This window comes from Diadema setosum, chromosome 13, assembly GCF_964275005.1.
Source record: "Diadema setosum chromosome 13, eeDiaSeto1, whole genome shotgun sequence".
NCBI classification, from domain to species: domain Eukaryota; kingdom Metazoa; phylum Echinodermata; class Echinoidea; order Diadematoida; family Diadematidae; genus Diadema; species Diadema setosum.
In genome coordinates this window covers 33,627,913-33,647,561 of record NC_092697.1, presented here as the reverse complement: position 1 = coordinate 33,647,561, position 19,649 = coordinate 33,627,913, and the positions used below count along the sequence as shown (strand labels likewise).

Sequence of the window (19,649 nt, the reverse complement as noted above, 5' to 3'; positions counted from 1 at the left end):
CTTGAATAGACACTGTACTTCAGAGCCTGTTTTCTCAGTTCACACTTTTCCTGAGTTTTAGCTTTCTTTCCAATATTTAGATAGGTTAGGAGAGTCCATTTGATTTGAGTTATACATCATTTTTAAGCTTAAAGTCTGCTCTTTCAGAATATGGTCTTAATTAAAAATTCATGTCTGGCGACTTTTTGTTTATTTTGAGGTGCAGGGTCACATATACTTACATCTCTAGAAACCCTTACAGTTAATGAATCGGGAAAGTAACGAACGTTTCTCGCCTGTTAAAGTGGTTGTTTCTTTGACAATGTTGAACATGTTGAAGAGAGCCAATATTCACTTTATTTATATTTCATGTCATTTTATTCATCCGTTTTCTTTTTTATTTCCAAACATTATGTGTGAGCATGCCCATAAGTTCTCATGAAAAATCATAAGACTTCGTGTCTTTTCTTGTTTTTTGTGTTGCTGTTGTTATTTCTGTGTTATATCGGTAACCAACTGCGTTCATTTCACTAACCAGGGAGACGACGAAGGAATTCGATGGGTGAGTCAGTACCACTACACGATTTGGCCTGACAAGAGAGAACCCGAGTGTTCTCAGCCTCTGATTGACTTACGAAACGTCGTGAGAAACGCACACCCACCTAGTGCTGGCCCGCTAGTGGTCCATTGCAGGTAAGCTTTTGAAGTACCGGGCACTAAACTACATACACAGTTTGTGTCTTAGCACACTTTTTTCAAAAGTGCTTAATACTGAAGTCGGATATTTAAACGGGACTAGATGTATAAAAGAAAGGAATAGAGGCCCAGAGACCTCTGTGTTGAAAAGGATGTTGTGTGACCCGTTACTACACTACGTTACCAGAGTAGCATGTGTATCGGCGCAGAAACATGTAACAGCCTTTCGTGCATTGACTGGCCATAATATATACATTGTACTATATAATTATATTCAATCAATTAACGAACAGAGCCGATACACAAATGTCGTTCTGTCATTATCGTAAAAGCATACCCTGTCAATGTGGCATTCACGTAATCATGTTTTTGAGGATCCTTCATTTCAGTTTCCTCTGGTAGTTACGTGAGTTGGATTACTTGCTTCCATCTTAGTCCTACCGTGTCTTGTTTTCTGTAGTGCTGGAGTTGGCCGCACGGGAACCTTCGTTGCCATAGACGCAATGATGTCCATGATCGAACACGAGAAGAAGGTTGACATCTTCAACTTTGTGAACAAAATGAGGAAACGGCGTTCATTCATGGTTCAGGTCCAGGTACGATAAACATACCATAGACATTGTCCAGATATGTAAGGTTATTATCAGGATTATTAGGGTAGGTCTACCTGATTCATGTTTTTCACTGTCGATTCGTGGATATCGATATTATGGCAAAGGTGTTCAGTTCAGTTCAAATCTATTTCATATTTCCATTTTCTCAATGATGACATTACAAAATTATTGACAACAAAACAAGAGTACAAAATATATACAATCATGTCTTTTGATTGTAGAAGAAAAAGAAAAAGAAAATATACTTGACACAAACGTACATGGTCACATCGTATGAAAATGTCACTAGTAAGTATAAGAAATATGATGGGGCCTACATAAAAGCTTTAAAGCTTTTAAAACTGTAGGTTCCCGAGTTCATAGGCATATAATTTTACATGGAGAACGGATAATTATGTTTGTCTTGACCAACTAAAATTACACCAGTACAAAAAATCGATGAGTAATAAACTAATGAACCACATAGATATCGCACAAACCAGACTGCATACAAATCTCGCAGTGTTTGAATAACAAAAATGCTATACAGTTAAACTCGCCTAAGTCGACGTCGCATATGTCGAATAATCGCGCAAGTCGAAGATTTTAAGAAGTCCCGATTTTTCCCCATTGACTTACGTGTATCAATTCACTCACAAGTCGAATTTTTTAAGTCGAATACTCGCCTAAGTCGATGAAATTCCAAGAACACTTTCACCGAAAAAACCATTGAATTCACTGTGCCTAGGTCGAATAAGAATTTATTGTGTAATAAATCACTGTCAAAATCACGAGACGCCAGTTTTTGTTTACATACAGTATATACAAAAAGAAACTATGCGTTAATAAACATTAACGTTTCATTAACGCAAGCGGTTTCACCTGAATCGTTATCAACGCAAACTAACAATCGGGAAAATTAACGTTTGTAGTAACCATGAGTAACGATCCCAAGCGCAAATTAACAATGTTTCGTTGACATTAACGATAGGTAACGCAAGAACTCACGCGAGATTTTGGTTTCCGTTACCCAGACCTGGTGAAAGGACGACGTAGCCCCTGCCGAGTGTAGCGATCTATGCCTTATAATCAATACTTAGCGGAGTCTTTTCGCGAATCGAATCACGATTTCGCGAATGGTTAATATGCGACCGAGGTCACCAAAAACGCACGCCGGGCCACCAAAAATGGATGTTTGCCTTCAGCTTTGGAAATGAACAGCGGTAACAATCGGCTCCATAAGATGCTAGAATAAATGTCAGATGTTTGCTCTTAATTTTGGAAATGAATAACGGTAATATTCAATGTGGATAAAGTGTCTTGCTGAAGGGCAAATATCGGGCACACCGCTCCAGCTCTCGGCTCCAGAGTATACATGTACATTATACATGTGTACGCGTGGTGTAACTGTAAGTCGATTTTTTTTCGACTTACGCACAAGTCGAAACTCGCCTAAGTCGATCTGTTTTGCTCTAAGAGCTGGTAGTGTCCATTCACGTTTGCTTATATTCTTAAATATCTTAATGAAACAGGCATGGATTTTTAGTTGAGTTCAGTAATTCAGTCTGATGATACGTCACCATTTGTCATAGTATACAAATGATGCACAGGATAGAGTGTGTTAGTGAAGGTGCGGCGCGCTCGAGAGTATTGACAATGGTGCGACATGCACGAGGCGCAGCCGAGTGCATGTTGCAACCGTTGTCAATACTCGAGAGAGCGCCGCACCTTCACTAACGCCACGAAATAATCCTGTGCATCATTTGTTTTATAAAATGGGTCGAAAACTAACAGCATTATTCACGTACCTTTGTGGGTCAATACCAGTCAGCTACATGTAGCACTCGCTCAATAGTCAAGATGTCCGAAGATGTTCGTCCCAAACATTTACGTACGTCGCACTCGGAAATCCCGCACATAAGTACCTGTACTGTACGTACGTATAAGAGTATACGAACTAGAAGTTGTTTACAGGATTGACAGCGCGTATAGTAGCGCGTGACGCACTTGTAACAACTGATTGAGTGCGCACTGCTAGTGTAAACATTGTGACGTACGTCAGGCCAGGGAGGTGGAAGAGAGACTCTTCTTAGTGCATACCTGAAGAAATTAATGCACGCACACGTGACTCATTTCAGCGCTTCCAATTGGCTACATTCTTGAACCCATTTTATAATATACAAATAACGCGCGGCTCTGAGTGCATCGGTTCAAATTAGCGCATGCGATAACTTTAGTAATTGTCTGAAGCCACGACGCGCAGCGGAGTGGCTTTGGACAATTCTGAAGTAATCAAATGCGCTAATTTGAATCAATGCACGTTGCGTGTTATTTGTTTTATAAAATGAAATATATGGATCCTTGTCATTTGATAAATCAAGTGAAATCTAAATGTCTTAACGTTAGTCTAGATCTAGTAAAAGTTAGGTTTAACATTACATGTAGATCAACAACAAAACCTGCTTCACATTCACAATCATAATTATGAACAGACTCTAGCCTACATTACGGTATGTATTGTAGGTACATGCATAGATCTAATCGTGATTTGGTACTGGCAAAAATGGCAGTCTACTCTCCCAGGGGCGTTGATCATGTCCCTCCTCAGCCTCGAAAGCAAAACGCCGGCAACAGTTAAACAGTTAAACTCTAGGTCTTGTTGTAGATGTTCACATTGCATCCATGGAAATTGAATATTTGTTGTTTGCTCGAGAAATCTTGATGCAGATGTTCTTGCGACAACGAAACTGATGTTGGTGCGCGACGTGTCAGATCTGCCGGTAGATCCAGGTCTAGATCTAACTCTAAGTCTGAGCCTTTACTAGGACCAGGCATTATTGTAGAAACAGCTGCGCTATCCATTGAATCACGACTTTGAACCATTTGCAGAGTCAAAGGTTGTCCTTTACCTTTTTTTGGTTGCGTTTCTTCTGTGCCGGCTTCATTCAATTTCTGGCCGAGCATGGTACTCATTTCTTTCTTTCTTTTGTCGCTTGTTTTACTGTAGTTTTTAATTGACTGCTCACTATGATGACCGCTTACAGGCATGATATCACGCGAATGAAACCCTGCAGTGTCCAGAGTTGTGATACAAGGGGCCCTCAAACAATGATTCGTGTAGATCTTGCTACATCCAGACTTAATAGAAATGTCCTTCATTTTCTTTCCCAGAGTGTTCACACCCAGTGGAGCGTTGCAATTCCACGGGTCATTTCCATTTTCTGGCATCTTTTGCTTGGGTTTTTGCCAGAAACATGAGCACATCGGATTGAGTTTAGACTTGTACTTGAGAAAAGATTTGACGGGACACCTTTCACAGCCAGGCACTTCGTACATCACACCCATGTTGGAGGATTTGTCTTGATCTTCTCTATTGTTCTTCGTCAATTGATCGCGTTTAGTGATATAACGGAGTCCATCTTCATCTGTCTTAAGGGAGAAATCTTTAGCCGTCATGGATCTCAGGTTCTCTCGACCGCGATTGCAAAAATATCATGACGTCCATGAAAACCTTATTCTGAAGGCCGGCTGGGTCATTGGTATCACAAGATGTAGCTATCTTCTCCATATCCTGACTTGAAATGACGCTTTTGTGATTAACAACCCCTTTACCTTCATGTTTAAGCTTTATCATCACAGCTTTAAACATCTTCACGCTCTTTGGAAACTGAACTTTAGAACAAATGTCCATGTCATGCTGATCAAGATAATGCCTCTGCACTCCATACCGTATCGCTTGTAGACTTTTCTTTGTGTATAGAGTCCCATCTGACTTTCAAAGAGATGCATAAAAGGAACACAAAAGGTGATCCAGTTCAGGAATGGTTCTGTCTGCGAGATTGATGTTCTGAATCAGTGCAAATTCCTGCAGTTTAGAAAATCCAAATTTGATGGAGCGTTTGGTACTCGGCGCATCAGTTCCATCCAGCAAATTGTTGTAATTCTTCTTCAGAAAGTAAAATTCGGAGCTGTCGCCATTCTTTGAATCAAAATAAATCAATATAAGATTGGAAAAGTTCTTTGAAGAGATGTTCGATGTAACGCTAGACCTGGATCTACCGGCACAAATTGAGCTAAATTGTGACCCGCTACAACAAAATGGTCCTAAAGTCGGGCGAGGTCGATTATTTGAAAATTGCATGACATAATTCCCTAATCTTTCTGCTTTAAATTGATATATAACAATAATTATAAAAATAATCGGCTGCGGAGATATCGATGTTTAAAAGAGAGCATGTCGAGACGTCTGGGAAATCACTGTTTCGAGAAAAGCGCCCTAAAAGTTTTCCTTTCGACGCAATCGCAATCAAGGGACACGCAAGTCAGTTTTCAGCTCCGGACAATAGAAGGTAAGCCCTAGCAACCCCCGAAAAGTACATTCAAGCACAGCGTCTGCGGTCTCCTCACCGACCAATCAGTGACCAGGATGAGAGAAGCGGCTGAGTATAGAGCAACCCACCTGCACGCACCAGTCGACTGGGCAGTGTGCGAGCTTCACGCTTCGGTTAGCAGCAAGCAGCAAACCGACCAATGAGATCACTCTGGTCGGTGTTAGGGGCGGAGCCTATCTGTGGCGCTCAATCCAAATTTTCAAACCAGTTTCTGCTTCGCTGAAACGCCAAAAAAAAAACATGGTTCAGAAAAACGCTATTTTTTGGTCTTTCCTTTCATCATTTTGCGTCAAAATTTCGACAAATGATAGGAGACATGTCAGACTCCAATAATATGTCAAAATCAGAAAATCGTAAGTTTGACAAATGTTAATGCTCTGACTTCAAACTCGATTTTCACGGCTTCGACCGTGCGCGACTTTAGGACCTTTTTGTTGTAGCGGGTCACAATTAACTAGCTAGCTGCGCGCAGCGGCCAGCGCGTAGGTCCCTAGTGATCCCCAGGGACGAGATACGAACACGTTCGCGCGCTGCTTTAATCGGTACGTGCTGCTCGATTTATTATTAGCGGTCACATTGAAGCACACGCATGTTAGTAAAAAAAATGCACGCTTGCTAGGAAAAAATGCACGCTTGCTAGGAAAAAAAATGCACGGTCGACGTAACAGTGGAAATGATGCATGTCATGTGACCGGCTCTTAGCCAATCATTTGATTAGGATCCATATATCCATTTTATAAATTATGATAATGATATGATGATAGCAATATTAATGTGCTCTATACTGTTGCTCTTATTTTCGCTGCTGGAAAAGATTTGCTAGAGATTGATTGACACTTAGGGCTGATATGATGAGTGCTCGGTATGTTGTGTTTTCCCATCAGCCATGGTAGCCTGTGTGCCCAAAATGCAGTGCGCTGTGGAATTTTGACCACTTTTCCTTTTTTCCGTATTAAAGATTTCTCCTCCATTCTCAAATACACAGACTGGTCTTCTCTCTTCGTATTGTAGTAAAAGTTATGGAAAAAATCTTTCTGGGAATATCAGTTTATCATATATTTTTCACTTAAATCCCCGTCATCAGCTATCTCGTGTTGTTATTCAATATCTCTCTTTTCCCAAACACTCTTGTCATTCGCTCTATACAGTCTCAGTACGAGTTCATCTACGAGACTCTGCTGCAGTGGTCAGTGTGTCCAGTTATGACCTGTCAGTTGCTGGACATCGCAGTGGTCCGGCCTCAGTGGCAGAAAACGTATCCTGCTTCTGGCAAGTCAGAGATTGCAAAGCAGTTTGAGGTTAGTTTTAGGTGGATTCTTTAACTTTTTGATCTCCTACAAGGCCACATGCATTTTTTACAATTCATTTCCAATAAACTTTGACACAAGTTTGAGTGTCGTTTGCAATAAGCACTTTGAATCAAGTTTGAAATCATTACCTTTCTTTATCAATCTCCAAGCTAAAATTATTACTCATTTACATAGGCAATGATACTGATATTGTTACTATGAATATGACTTCAAATCATTTACACAGCTGAGCGGTATTGTGCAAATTGACGCACAAAAGAACTTCGTTAAAATGCCCTTGTTTCGGCCTGATAAGGCGATCTCGTGAGTAATGGCACATTTAATTTTCATAAATAATTTCATTTTTTTCTTGACTTTTATAACATGTTGCCATCTCTAAATACAGCTGCTGGACTACGTTACACCAAGTGGGACGGATTTTTTGTCGAGTCCTGGTGGACTGAGATCAGAGAACATGGAAAAGAACCGTTTTCCAGACAGGGTGCCAGGTGTGTTCACCCAAATCCGTCTCTGCTCGTTACCTGTTGTTTTCCCCTTTGTTTTCTGTTTCTTGTGAATCTTCTGCAAAATAATGATAATAATAATAAAAATAATGATAATAAAATACATATAAGATATACTAACACCTTTATATATATATGTATATATATATACATATATAATTATATATATGTACAAATATATATATATATATATATATATATATATACATATATATATATATATATATACATATATATATATATATATATATATATACATATATATATATATATACATATATATATATATACATTCAAAATAAACGACAGGAATGCAATTATGCAAACTGACTCGCAAATCTATGCACGATATTGAAAAGGGCTTTAATGAGAACTTAGATTCAACCATGCCGAACTTTAAACCTACAACATAATTATACTCTCATTGATCAAGCACATTTTACAAATGGAACACAGTGGTGTGATAGGTTGAGTCCAATTGATACTTGAATGAATCTTTCAAGATTGATTCCTTCGATTATCTCACTATGCCACATGTTTTTGTTTGCTTCACCCACAGTATTTTCCTCGTAACTGGTGTAATATCTGGTATTTGACAATGCATCATTTTCTTAACGTCAGGGTCCTCTGCAATAATAATTTTCCCTAAATAGATGAGTCGAGGCAATAATTATCTGTGACTTGTTAACATAAAGTTGGAATCTACTCTTGAGGACGAAATATTCTTAAAAGTTTTCCCAGCTACTATACCATCTACAATTTCAAACTAGTTGGTTCAAATTTATTAATATTTTCTAGACCGTCTTTTACCCTTGTGTATTTTCTACCTCACTTTTTTATCTTCCATTCAGCGGATAAGTCTCGGCCTTATCTCATGATGGAGGGCGACTATCCAGGCGCGAACCAATACATCAACGCTTCATTCTTCGATGTGAGCTTGATTAGAATTCTAATGATCATGATAAATACATAAATATATGCGCAGATCGCGTCATTCTTTAATGTGAGCAGGATTAGAATTCCAATAATAATAATAATACAAATAATAAAACTAATAAAACATACAAATATACACAGAAATAGCTGTAATTCATTTTGTGCACAATAATTGATTATCAATTTATTTGTTAGCCACTTAATAAAAAAAAAATACAAATTACAAACCAAGCTTTTGAGAACAATAAATTTGGCGTCTTATTGCTCAATCTTCAGGGCCTATAAGATGATGACAATGTGTATTACTTTAATTGTTGAGGCAAACTTTTACCTCACATTTAAACAGTACTATTCGAATCATATGACGTTGTCATTTGTCTGCCTTGTCTGTTATTGATTCTTATATTTTATTTTTCTTTCCATGTCCACATCTTCTCCCATTGTAATCCCTATTACTTTGTTCATTTGACTACCTACCAAATCTAGCTCTCTTTCAAAATCGTTTCAGTTCGAAGGTAAAAGGAACGCCCACATAAGCACTCAGTGCCCTCTGCCGTCCACGATCACTGACTTTTTACGTCTCGTGTGGGACTACGAATGTCGAACTGTGGTGCACCTCAACGACATGGACAAGGTACATATGTATAGACAATGAAATTATCTGATATCAATATATGGGGTATTTTGGTAGCTGGAAAGACTGGGGGGCCTAAAGCCCCCCCCCCCTTGAGATCTCGGCCGTGGATCGTGTGATCACCGTGAAAATTTGCCCAATGGTAGTGTGCGATGTAATCTACAAGATGACATAATTAGATTTTTCAAAATAGTCTTCTTTTATTCTATATCAATTAATTATGCTAATTTATGCAAAAATCAGACTTTTTGCTATAAATCAGAAAATAAAGTTCCAAAAGTGCAAATTTTTGGTCCAAATACTCTTTGTGGCATTCTTAGCAAATGTACTTGAAAAAAAATTTGGTATCAAAATTAATTTCTTATGTATTTTATTGTTTTATGAATTTCTTATGTATTTCTCTGTTTTTTGACCTTTTGTTTTTGTCTTTTTTTAGCAAAATTTTATGTCAGACGTTTTTGAAGAACAATACTGCTAAAACAAATTGAATTCAGCCATTGAGAGTAAAAATAAGCATATTTATATGAACCATGTGTAAAATATCAATTTGCATTCACTTTGTACACAAAATCACATTTTGGAGACATTTTCTGTCCGATGTGCACGTACAAAAAGTTACATAACATCAGAACCATAACCCCGGGCGTCACAAATTTGGTGTCAAAATGTGCGGAAAACTCAAAAGAAAAAAGTCATAGAGCGTCGCGGTGAAAGCAATGCACGTTGCTGAGTAATCGCACAAACCCCCCCCCCCCCCAGTCTTTTTAGGGTTAAGGATATGTATCAAATTGGGCTTCTTCAGACCGCGGAGGGTTGTCTGAGCCGTATAATCCAGATGGAAATACTGTTTTTAATATACTGCTGTCACAACAATGAAGTGCTACTTGAAACTACTGTAAGTTGTACTTATGTCGGGTGTTTAATTATATGCTGAGAACCTCCACTAGTCATTTCACTCTTAGAGTGTTCTTAAAGTTGCTATTTTTTTTTTTGTAATTTCTTAGCTATTCCATCCTTTAATGCTTCATTATTTGTCCCCGCCGAACGAGTTCGAGCAGGGGACTATGAAACGGGCTCCGTACGTGTGTGTGTCCGTGTGTCCGTCCGTCCGTCCGTCCGTCCGTCCGTGTGTCCGTCCGTCCGTCCGTGTGTCCGTGTGTGCGTCCGTGTGTGATCAAAATCTTCAATTTGCTACTTCTCTGTCATTTATGAGCCAATTTTGATTCTGTTTGCTTTATATGATAGCACTACATGGGAGCTTTGAAACTTCTACACAGAATTTCAGTCGTGACCTTTGACCTTGACCTTTGACCTATATTGTACATTTTGCTACAAAATGCTACTCCTTCGCCATTTCTAACCCGATTTCGATTCCGTTTGCTTTATGTGATGGCACTAGGTGAGGGCTTCAAAACTTCTACACAGAATTTTGACCTTTGACTTCTTTGACCTTTGACCTTGATTTTTGACCTGTATTGTACATTTTGCTACAAAATGGTACTCCTTCGCCATTTCTAACCCGATTTCGATTCCGTTTGCTTTATATGATGGCACTAGTTGAGGGCTTCAAAACTTCTACACAGAATTTTGACCTTTGACTTCTTTGACCTTTGACCTTGATTTTTTGACCTATATTGTACATTTTGCTACAAAATGCTACTCCTTCGCCATTTCTAACCCGATTTCGATTCCGTTTGCTTTATGTGATGGCACTAGGTGAGGGCTTCAAAACTTCTACACAGAATTTTGACCTTTGACTTCTTTGACCTTTGACCTTGATTTTTGACCTATATTGTACATTTTGCTACGAAATGCTACTCCTTCGCCATTTCTAACCCGATTTCGATTCCGTTTGCTTTATATGATGGCACTAGTTGAGGGCTTCAAAACTTCTACACAGAATTTTGACCTTTGACTTCTTTGACCTTTGACCTTGATTTTTGACCTATATTGTGCATTTTGCTACAGAATGCTACTCCTTCGCCATTTCTAACCCGATTTCGATTCCGTTTGCTTTATGTGATAGCACTAGGTGAGGGCTTCAAAACTTCTACACAGAATTTTGACCTTTGTCTTCTTTGACCTTTGACCTTGATTTTTGACCTATATTGTACATTGGCTACAAAATGCTACTCCTTCGCCATTTCTAACCCAATTTCGATTCCATTTGCTTTATGTGATGGCACTAGGTGAGGGCTTCAAAACTTCTACACAGAATTTTGACCTTTGACTTCTTTGACCTTTGACCTTGATTTTTTACCTATATTGCACATTTTGTTACAAAATGCTACTTCCGGCGGGGACATATGTTACGCACCGCGTAATTTCTACTTTTCCTTGTCAGCTTAACATTACGACCATGATTGTTTATTCCCTTCTTTCTTTTTTTCGTATTTTTAAGACATGTGGACAATACTGGCCTTCACACGGCAAAGAAAGGTACGGCTCATTTACCGTGGAGCTCCTTAAAGAACACAAAGATACAGACTTCATGACTAAACGGGTTCTTAACATCACTTCCACAAAGAAAAAGGTAAGTCAGCCGTAACAAGCACGGAAGGTTTATAGGAGGAGCTTGGTATACTGCGTGATGAGCAGTACATTATGATAATGTGACCCTGCATCTCAAAACAAACAAAAAGTCGCCAGACATGAATTTTTAGTTAAGACCATATTCTGAAAGAACAGACTTTAAGCTTTAAAACGATGTATAACTCAAATCAAATGGACTCTCCTAACCTATCTAAATATTGGAAAGAAAGCACAAACTCAGGAAAAGTGTGAACTGAGAAAAGAGGCTCTGAAGTACAGTGTCTATTCAAGCGCTTAATCTTTACCAAACCGTGCTGGCTGTGCGATGAATGGGACAAAAAACAGGAAGTAAACCACCAGAGTAACAACAATGAAGGGATTATCAGATTAGACTGAAATTAAGCATGCCTCATTAACACATTCTGTCAATAATTAATGCCAACTTTCAAAGCAGTAGCACTATCCTTTCAAAATGTATTAGAGTTGAAAGTGAAGAGTGTGGACAAGGTTTTTCAGAAATGAAAAAGGGATTCTAAAGACACACCTAATCACACTTTTCTACCAAAAATGTTCGAGATAAACAGCTAAAAAACACACTTTCCTGCCCGTTTTATGATACAAAATTTTAGTATAATGTAAAAGAAGACCCGCTCTTTCAGAAAATATGAAAAAGTCAAGTTCGGCTAGGTTGACCCATTTCACTTATTTTCAGTCCTCACGCAAAATCAGTGTGTGCGACTTTATGTTCGTTTTGAGGTGCACTGTCACGGATAGTACTTTTATCGGAAACTTCACTGAATGAAAAAAAAAAAAGCAAAATGAGGAAGACATGTGAGCATCCCAATTCTTATTGAAAGAAAACTTTGAAAAATAGGAGTATTAGTCTTTTTTAAAGGCAGCTCGCAATGGACTCGCACTCACATACTGATCGGATCGTATCGCTATAGGCTCGCAACTCACTGCTAGCGCGCTGTGTGAACTAGTCCACAGCTCTCCGTGTGCGTGTCCTTAAACTATAGCGAGCTGCCTTTGTCAAAGGCTAGAGATCAGTTGAGGTACGTAGAGATAAAATCATAGTGACAGCTATTGGTGGCAAACTGTTTACTTTACAAGTTTTGATTGCATAGAAATACACGGGGCAATAAGATAGTGAGGCAAATTACACAGGTTATTTTAGATCGTATCCGGGCAATTACCCCCAGAGGGCAATTACCTCCGGTCAAATACTGGTTAGTGGTAAGGTTAATGTAAAGATTAGGCTTAGGGAGAGGTTTAAGGATAGGAGTTTGGGTTTGGGTTAGGATTAGGGTTAGGGGAAGGGGAAGGGTCAGGGGTAAATGCCCAGGGGGTAAATGCCCTAGACCCTTTTAGATAATACAATTTGCTTATAACTTCATGTTGTTCATCCAATTTTCTTTCTTCATTTCATGACAACAACAACCACCACTTTTGCCAAATTAACTGACACGAAATAAGATTAAAGATTCTCCTATTCGAAAGTCGTTTACAATCATTGTTGTCATTTTTTTACTGCATTCGATTGAACGCGGAATGTCATGCCATCATTAAAGTGCATTTTGATTGACTGTACCAAAGCAAATATGTCAACTAATTCTAGTTTTAGATTTGTTGGCATTATTGATCAATTATTGTTCCATCTCTTAATTTGCACAGTTGTTGCAGTAATCGAAACTTAAACCGAATAACATAGGAACAGAAAATGCAACCCTGCGTAACAAAACCACAAAAACATCGCCGTGTATGCATTTTAAGTTGAGGGAAGATTCTGAAAGAACATACTCTAAATACTACTAAAAGTGTTTACTGCGAAAAGAGGCTCTGAAGTAGGTACTTAATCTCACTCCAAGCTATAATATATTGATATGTTCTGTGGAATAAATTGGGGAAAAACAGGAATAAAACCCCATAACAACCACAACGAATGCATTATTTGATTGTATATCAACTGTATCAACACATTCTAGTCATGCGTAATACAGACTTTAAATGCAGCTGCTGTAATGTCATGTTTTCAAAAGTTATTGGAGTTGAAAGTGAAGAGTGTGTTTTTGGAAAATGAAATGGGTCCAAGTTACATAAAATGTGTTCTAATTGAAAAAAAAAACTGCGAAAATCCCATTTGCGTATTAATGCTAAGTTTTAGAGTAACAAAGACGCAGAATTGCTCTTTCAGAAAATTTAAAAGTCTCAAGATCGCCTTGGTTGGAGTCCTCATGTAAAACCGGGTCGTGCGACTTTTTGTTGCTTTTGTAATGTACAGTCACATATTATGATGTACAATTATTATAAACAAATCTATTTCAGTCTTGTACCAAGGCATCATCCACCAACAAAAGCAGATTGCTCAATGTTTGCTTCTTTGTATTGAACACTACGTCCCTGTCTCAGTCTTCGGCCATAATTATTTCTTTTGCAATTATTTACAAAGAGGAAACATCGTTTCTATATCGTTAATATCTGTATTTGAATCAATCTCTTATGTCATCTTTTCACATTATTTCTTAATCTTCCCCTCCAAACTTAAACTTATCGATCCTAGGAGCCAAAAAGCAAAAGAAAAATCTAGCTCAATCTTAAGCCTGATTTGCGACTATTCTGTAAGTAGCTTTATTTGCATTTCTCTTTTGTATTCCTAATACAATTAATGTTAGTTTCCTGTTGATGTTGTTGTCTTTGTTTTCTTACCCTCAGGGCGCACATCGTGTCGATCAGTTTCACTATCACGGCTGGCCGGAAACTCGAAGTGTGCCGAAGTCAAAGGGCAACTTTTGTCAATTCATCCTCAATGTGGAGGAAAAGGACGACAAACAGCGACCTCTACTGATCGTGTGCATGTAGGTTTCTATGCCATCTAACACAACCACATACAGTATGTGGACTGGAAGTTACATCCATGAATGATTCCAAATTCTTGTGGTAACCCGATGATATTATATGTCCAGGGCCGGCGCAGTGTTTTCAAAAGTGTGGGGCCCACTTCCGGGTTTCCTGAGCTAATAAGCAAAAAAAAAAAAAAAAAAAAAAATGGTCCTCAGCTCATCTCTCACCGTCCCCATCCCACTTCCGGGTTTCTTCAGCTGACAAGCAAAAAAAGAAAAAAAAAAAAGGTCCTAAGCTCATTCTCTCCCCTCCCATTTCCGAGTGTTATAAAGAAAAAAAGGTCTTCAGAGAAAACACTTAACCTTACCGCCGCCATACGTCAAGATCTCTATCTATTTCTATTTTTGTCCCACTTACGTACTTTCGGATTGAAAAAAAAAATGTGGGGGCCCAAAGTGATGACACCTTATGTATTCCTTTGTATGGTAAACAAAAAGTGTGGGGGCCCAAAGTGATGACACCTTATGTATTCCTTTGTATGGTAAACAAAAGGTGTGGGGCCCAAAGTGATGACACCTTATGTATTCCTTTGTATGGTACACAAAAAGTGTGGGGGCCCGAGCCCCCACGGCCCCCCACGGCCCCCCACGGCTGCGCCGCCCCTGATGTCTGTAGGGAAAAAAAGAAAGAAAAAAGAAGTATCATATTTTACTGGCAAATTAGTGTATCATATTTGTGATATAATCATTGTACTTTAATCGGAAACTATGGTTCAATAAGATAGGCAAGATAGCGTTGGAAGTGCACACACCTACCCACACAGACATACACAGAGATAATACACACCGTACATATTCGCTTCAAGACTAATACAGCGTAGCAGTGTCTCCAAACATTAGAAAACCATGCCAAACAACTGATAAGATTTGTGACTTTGTGTGTTGGCGTCGAGTATTGCCAGTCACTCTTAACTGCATTTTATATCCCATGCTCTTTCATTAGTAATGCTCTATTTTTCGAATGCATTCTTCAGAGACGGAGTTGGAATGTCTGGTATGTTCCTAGCTGCCATGGCAACCATCAACAAAGTGAAGCAGGACAAGACGGTGGATGTTTTCAGCGCGGTAAAACGTCTACGCAAGAACAGACCGGGCGTCGTGGATAGTTTGGTATGAAATCGTTATAATCACAATGCAAATTTATATTAAGAGAGTGAGGAAGAATAACTTGTGTAAGTCAATACTGTGTCAAAGGGACCCTTTCCAATTCCCTCAACAATTTCTTTTTTTCTGCAGACTACACCCGGAGTTTTCTCCGACTTTCACGCTTGACTTTGTGTGTATTATACATATAAATATAATGTGTGTGTGTGTGTGTGTGTGTGTGTGATATAGTCATTCCAGAAACACTCATAGGGGGACTGTATTTATCTTCCGTCGATTCTCCCTGTTTATGCGCAGTAAACTATGTTGGTTATACTGACGTTATCTTATTTAGAACAAACAACTCAAAAAAGTAAACTGAGGAGTTTACAGATGTATTCCTCCTCTTTTTCTTGCTATCAAAATGAAATAATTGTCAATATAAAACGACTATTTCTATCTAAACAAGTTCCAATTGTAGAACATTAACTGCCTGCAGATTCCGCAAGATACATGCCTTCAGACATAATTGAGACGCATTGTCATTGCGAATGCAAATCTATCTGATGTAATTCTGGACCTACTACACACATGGACTGATCCGACCTGCATCGCCGCAGCTTGATTATGTGTATCTTGATGAGCACATTCATACGTTTGGACAATGACGATTGTGTAATCGTTTATCGTCACTGACAAAAGAACCGTTTACCTCATTTCGGTATTATTTTGCTGAGGTGCCTTTTCAGACCTAACTGACTTTGGACAATCGACAATGGGGAGTATCAAACCTAAAATCACGACAAATTGCGTGTCACAAAATTAGTAATTACTGAAGTGGAAGCTTGTGGAGGCGCATGTAACGCTTAATGGTAAGACATTCACGTCGTCTGCCAATACTGTCCATGATAACTCTGAAACAATGTGCGAAAAATGGGGAAAATAGATTACAAATTACAACCAACCTTCCGAAATACTTGCTTTCTCTCGTAAAGTACGTGCATTTTGCAAATGAAATTAACTAAGCGATGATTTCCTAATGTATACTACAACTGCACATGTACTTTTTTTCTTGACTTAAGAGAGTATTTTTTAAAGTAGTTTTAAATTTTATGTTTTTGTAGTCTTTAAATATCTCGAAGCGCCGTCTTGTTTAACTCCAGGCTGGCTGTCGGTGATGCACGATGAGATCAAAGCAAGAAAATATCTTTAGAATGTTATTGTGACGCTTTTCACAGAAACAGGTGTTTGGTTTAATTAACGGGCGATGTATGTCCATGTGAGTAGTAGGTCCATGATATTATCAAGGCATGTCCAGTGACACCTATTTCAGACATCATTTTGTGTCTTTATGATCAGTGTGTGAGTGCTACGTTTTTGCTTTTTTTTTTCAAAGTGAGAAGGACCCATTTTATTGCAGCAGAGACATCGAATCGTTATAATGATTGTGGAGGGCACGTGGGACATTTTGCTGCCACATTTTCTGATGCCACTTCTGGGGATAATTGGTTGAAAAAAAAAAACGGAAAAAGGGCTTTACATTTTGGAGTAACACTTGTTTACTGACTTTACCTGAAAAACAGCAAAACAAAGCAAAAAGTTTCATCCTATATTTCCTGCAATAATGTGTCTGTGTGTGTGTGTGGGAGGGGGGGGGGGGGACAAAAACTAAAACCCTATGAAATGTACAGTCTCCAGGGCGGTGAGTTGGCTCAGTTGGCTCAGTCGGTAGCGCGTCTGCCTCACGATCACGCGGCCCGGGTTCGAACCCGAGTCTGGACTGAGCAATGTTGTGTGTAAACATACCGTCCCCTCTAGCAAGAGGCAAAACACTCTGTCCCTCGGATAGGACATAAAATGGAGGTCCCGTGTATGAGAGAGTCACAGCTCATGCACGTAAAAGATCCCGCTTCATTCATTCATCGCAAAGAGCAGGGTGTTTAACCCGGTGAAGTGGTCCCACCTCACATCCAAATGGACCCCATGGAAGACCAGCTTAGCATAGCTGAATATGGGCTATCCAGCCATCTTCTCGGATGGAAATGAACAAACAAACAAACAAACAAACAAAGTGGTAGCCCCCCCCCCCCCCGCCCCACCCCCTTCCCGGTTGCGCCGGCCAACTTTCTACGTCTTGTAGTCCTATAAAGGCTACATTAAATTGTGCTTGCTTTTTATTACTGTACCTGCTGATTTTTCAGTTCAGCACCCTTTCCATGCAATGAAGGTATTATATCATACTATAATACCATGGATACCATCGGGCAATCGAGAAAGTTCGATAAATTCCAGTAACTTCATTCTCACTCATAAACACCATCGAACACTAAAGTCAGTGACATATACTATTTGTGACCGTGCACCTCAAAACGAACATAAAGTCGCACACACTGATTTTGCGTGAGGGCTGAAAATAAGTGATATGGGTCAGCCTAGCCGAACTTGACTTTTTCATATTTTTTGAAAGAGCGGGTCTTTTTTTACACTTTGCTGAAATTTGGTATCATAAAACGGGCAGGAAAGTGTGTTTTTTTTAGCAGTTTATCTCGAAAATTTTTGGTAGAATAGTGTGATTAGGTGTGTCTTTAGAATCCCTTTTTCATTTCTGAAAAACCTTGTCCACACTCTTCACTTTCAACTCTAATAACTTTTGAAAGGATAGTGCTACTGCTTTGAAAGTTGGTATTAATTATGGACAGAATGTGTTAATGAGGCATGCTTAATTTCAGTTTAATCTGATAATCCCTTCCTTGTTGTTACTCTGGTGGTTTACTTTTTGTTTTTGTTTTTTTGTCCCATTCATCGCACAGCCAGCACGGCTTGGTAAAGATTAAGCGCTTGAATAGACACTGTATACTTCAGAGCCTCTTTTCTCAGTTCACACTTTTCCTGAGTTTGTGCTTTCTTTCCAATATTTAGATAGGTTAGGAGAGTCCATTTGATTTGAGTTATACATCATTTTAAAGCTTGAAGTCTGCTCTTTCAGAATATGGTCTTAACTAAAAATTCATGTCTGGCGACTTTTTGTTTGTTTTGAGGTGCAGGGTCACATTTACTTATACATAGTGACGTCACTTGTCCCGTCAACAACGCGAAATTAGTGATGAGTTTAACCACACATCTAAAGCCAGTGCACGATAATACTGCTGACGCACTTGTAGTTGCTGTGTGAAATGGTTATTGAGGTATGCTACGGGGTTTCCTTATGTTTTAAAACATCATGATAAAAATTTAATTATTTCATTTTGACGATCAGAATGGCGATCAGTCTCGGCCATTAACTTTTTTTTTCCTGATGCTCTCTTTATTTCTCTTTCCAGGAACGCTACGAATTCTGTTTCGATGTCGTCGAGGCCTACAGAGATTCTGTGCAAACCTATGCCAACTTCATGTAAACCCTCGTCTTGAAAGTCTATGACACATTCAGGAAAACAAACACGCGCCTGAAAACCCTAGAACATCCATCTCTCCATCAATTTTGTTTTTGTTTTTGTTTTTCACTTTGGTTAATTTGCTCCTCCTGAACAAGGGCTTCTTTATCCTAGCCCGTTCGTCGTTCATTATAAAATAATACAGAATAATTGTGGAGTTATGCACGAAGGAGATTGGGGACATTTTAAAGTGTTGACTTGCAAGAAGAAGCATGAATTTGCGACATCAAGGCAGGTACCAAGACAAAAAACAACAACAACAACAACAACTAGACGCATTCATTAATGTAAAAGAAAACGCAGTACCCACTCTTATACCAATGATAAGAACCATGGTACTGTCTGTCGGGCGAAAACTCGGTAGTCTAGTGGATACGACGCCTGTCTAGTGATCAGGAGATCCTTGGTTTGTGTCCAATTGTATACCCATGATTTTTTTTTCCATGATGGCTCCTACGCAAACACTGAACAATTTGTGCTTATCTACATCGATATAGGGCAATTTTTTAATCAGTTGCAATAAAAACAACTCGACTCGTGAACTCATTAGTTTCAGTCAAGACCTTAATGCCAATGATCAGCAGTTTGTTTGTCGATATTTTTTGTTACTCCCATGCTTGATCGTTTCTGAAAGCGAGCCAAAAATATCGTTAAAAATGTA

General features: G+C 38.9%; 1 protein-coding gene and 1 pseudogene across 1 annotated transcript in view; one reads left to right on the top strand and one right to left on the bottom strand.

The window, feature by feature from the left end:
• LOC140236607 (uncharacterized) overlaps positions 1-19,005 on the top strand; it is a 135,524-nt gene extending 116,519 nt beyond the window's left edge. Inside the window, 10 exon segments of the mRNA XM_072316530.1 lie at positions 518-672; positions 1,136-1,271; positions 6,808-6,957; positions 7,355-7,457; positions 8,324-8,403; positions 8,917-9,042; positions 11,444-11,575; positions 14,287-14,429; positions 15,449-15,584; positions 18,878-19,005. Coding sequence (XP_072172631.1) covers positions 518-672; positions 1,136-1,271; positions 6,808-6,957; positions 7,355-7,457; positions 8,324-8,403; positions 8,917-9,042; positions 11,444-11,575; positions 14,287-14,429; positions 15,449-15,584; positions 18,878-18,952 — 1,236 coding nt within the window. The 3' untranslated portion in view covers positions 18,953-19,005.
• LOC140237033 (uncharacterized) lies at positions 3,918-6,250 on the bottom strand (annotated as a pseudogene).
• Positions 19,006-19,649: the final 644 nt, after the last annotated feature.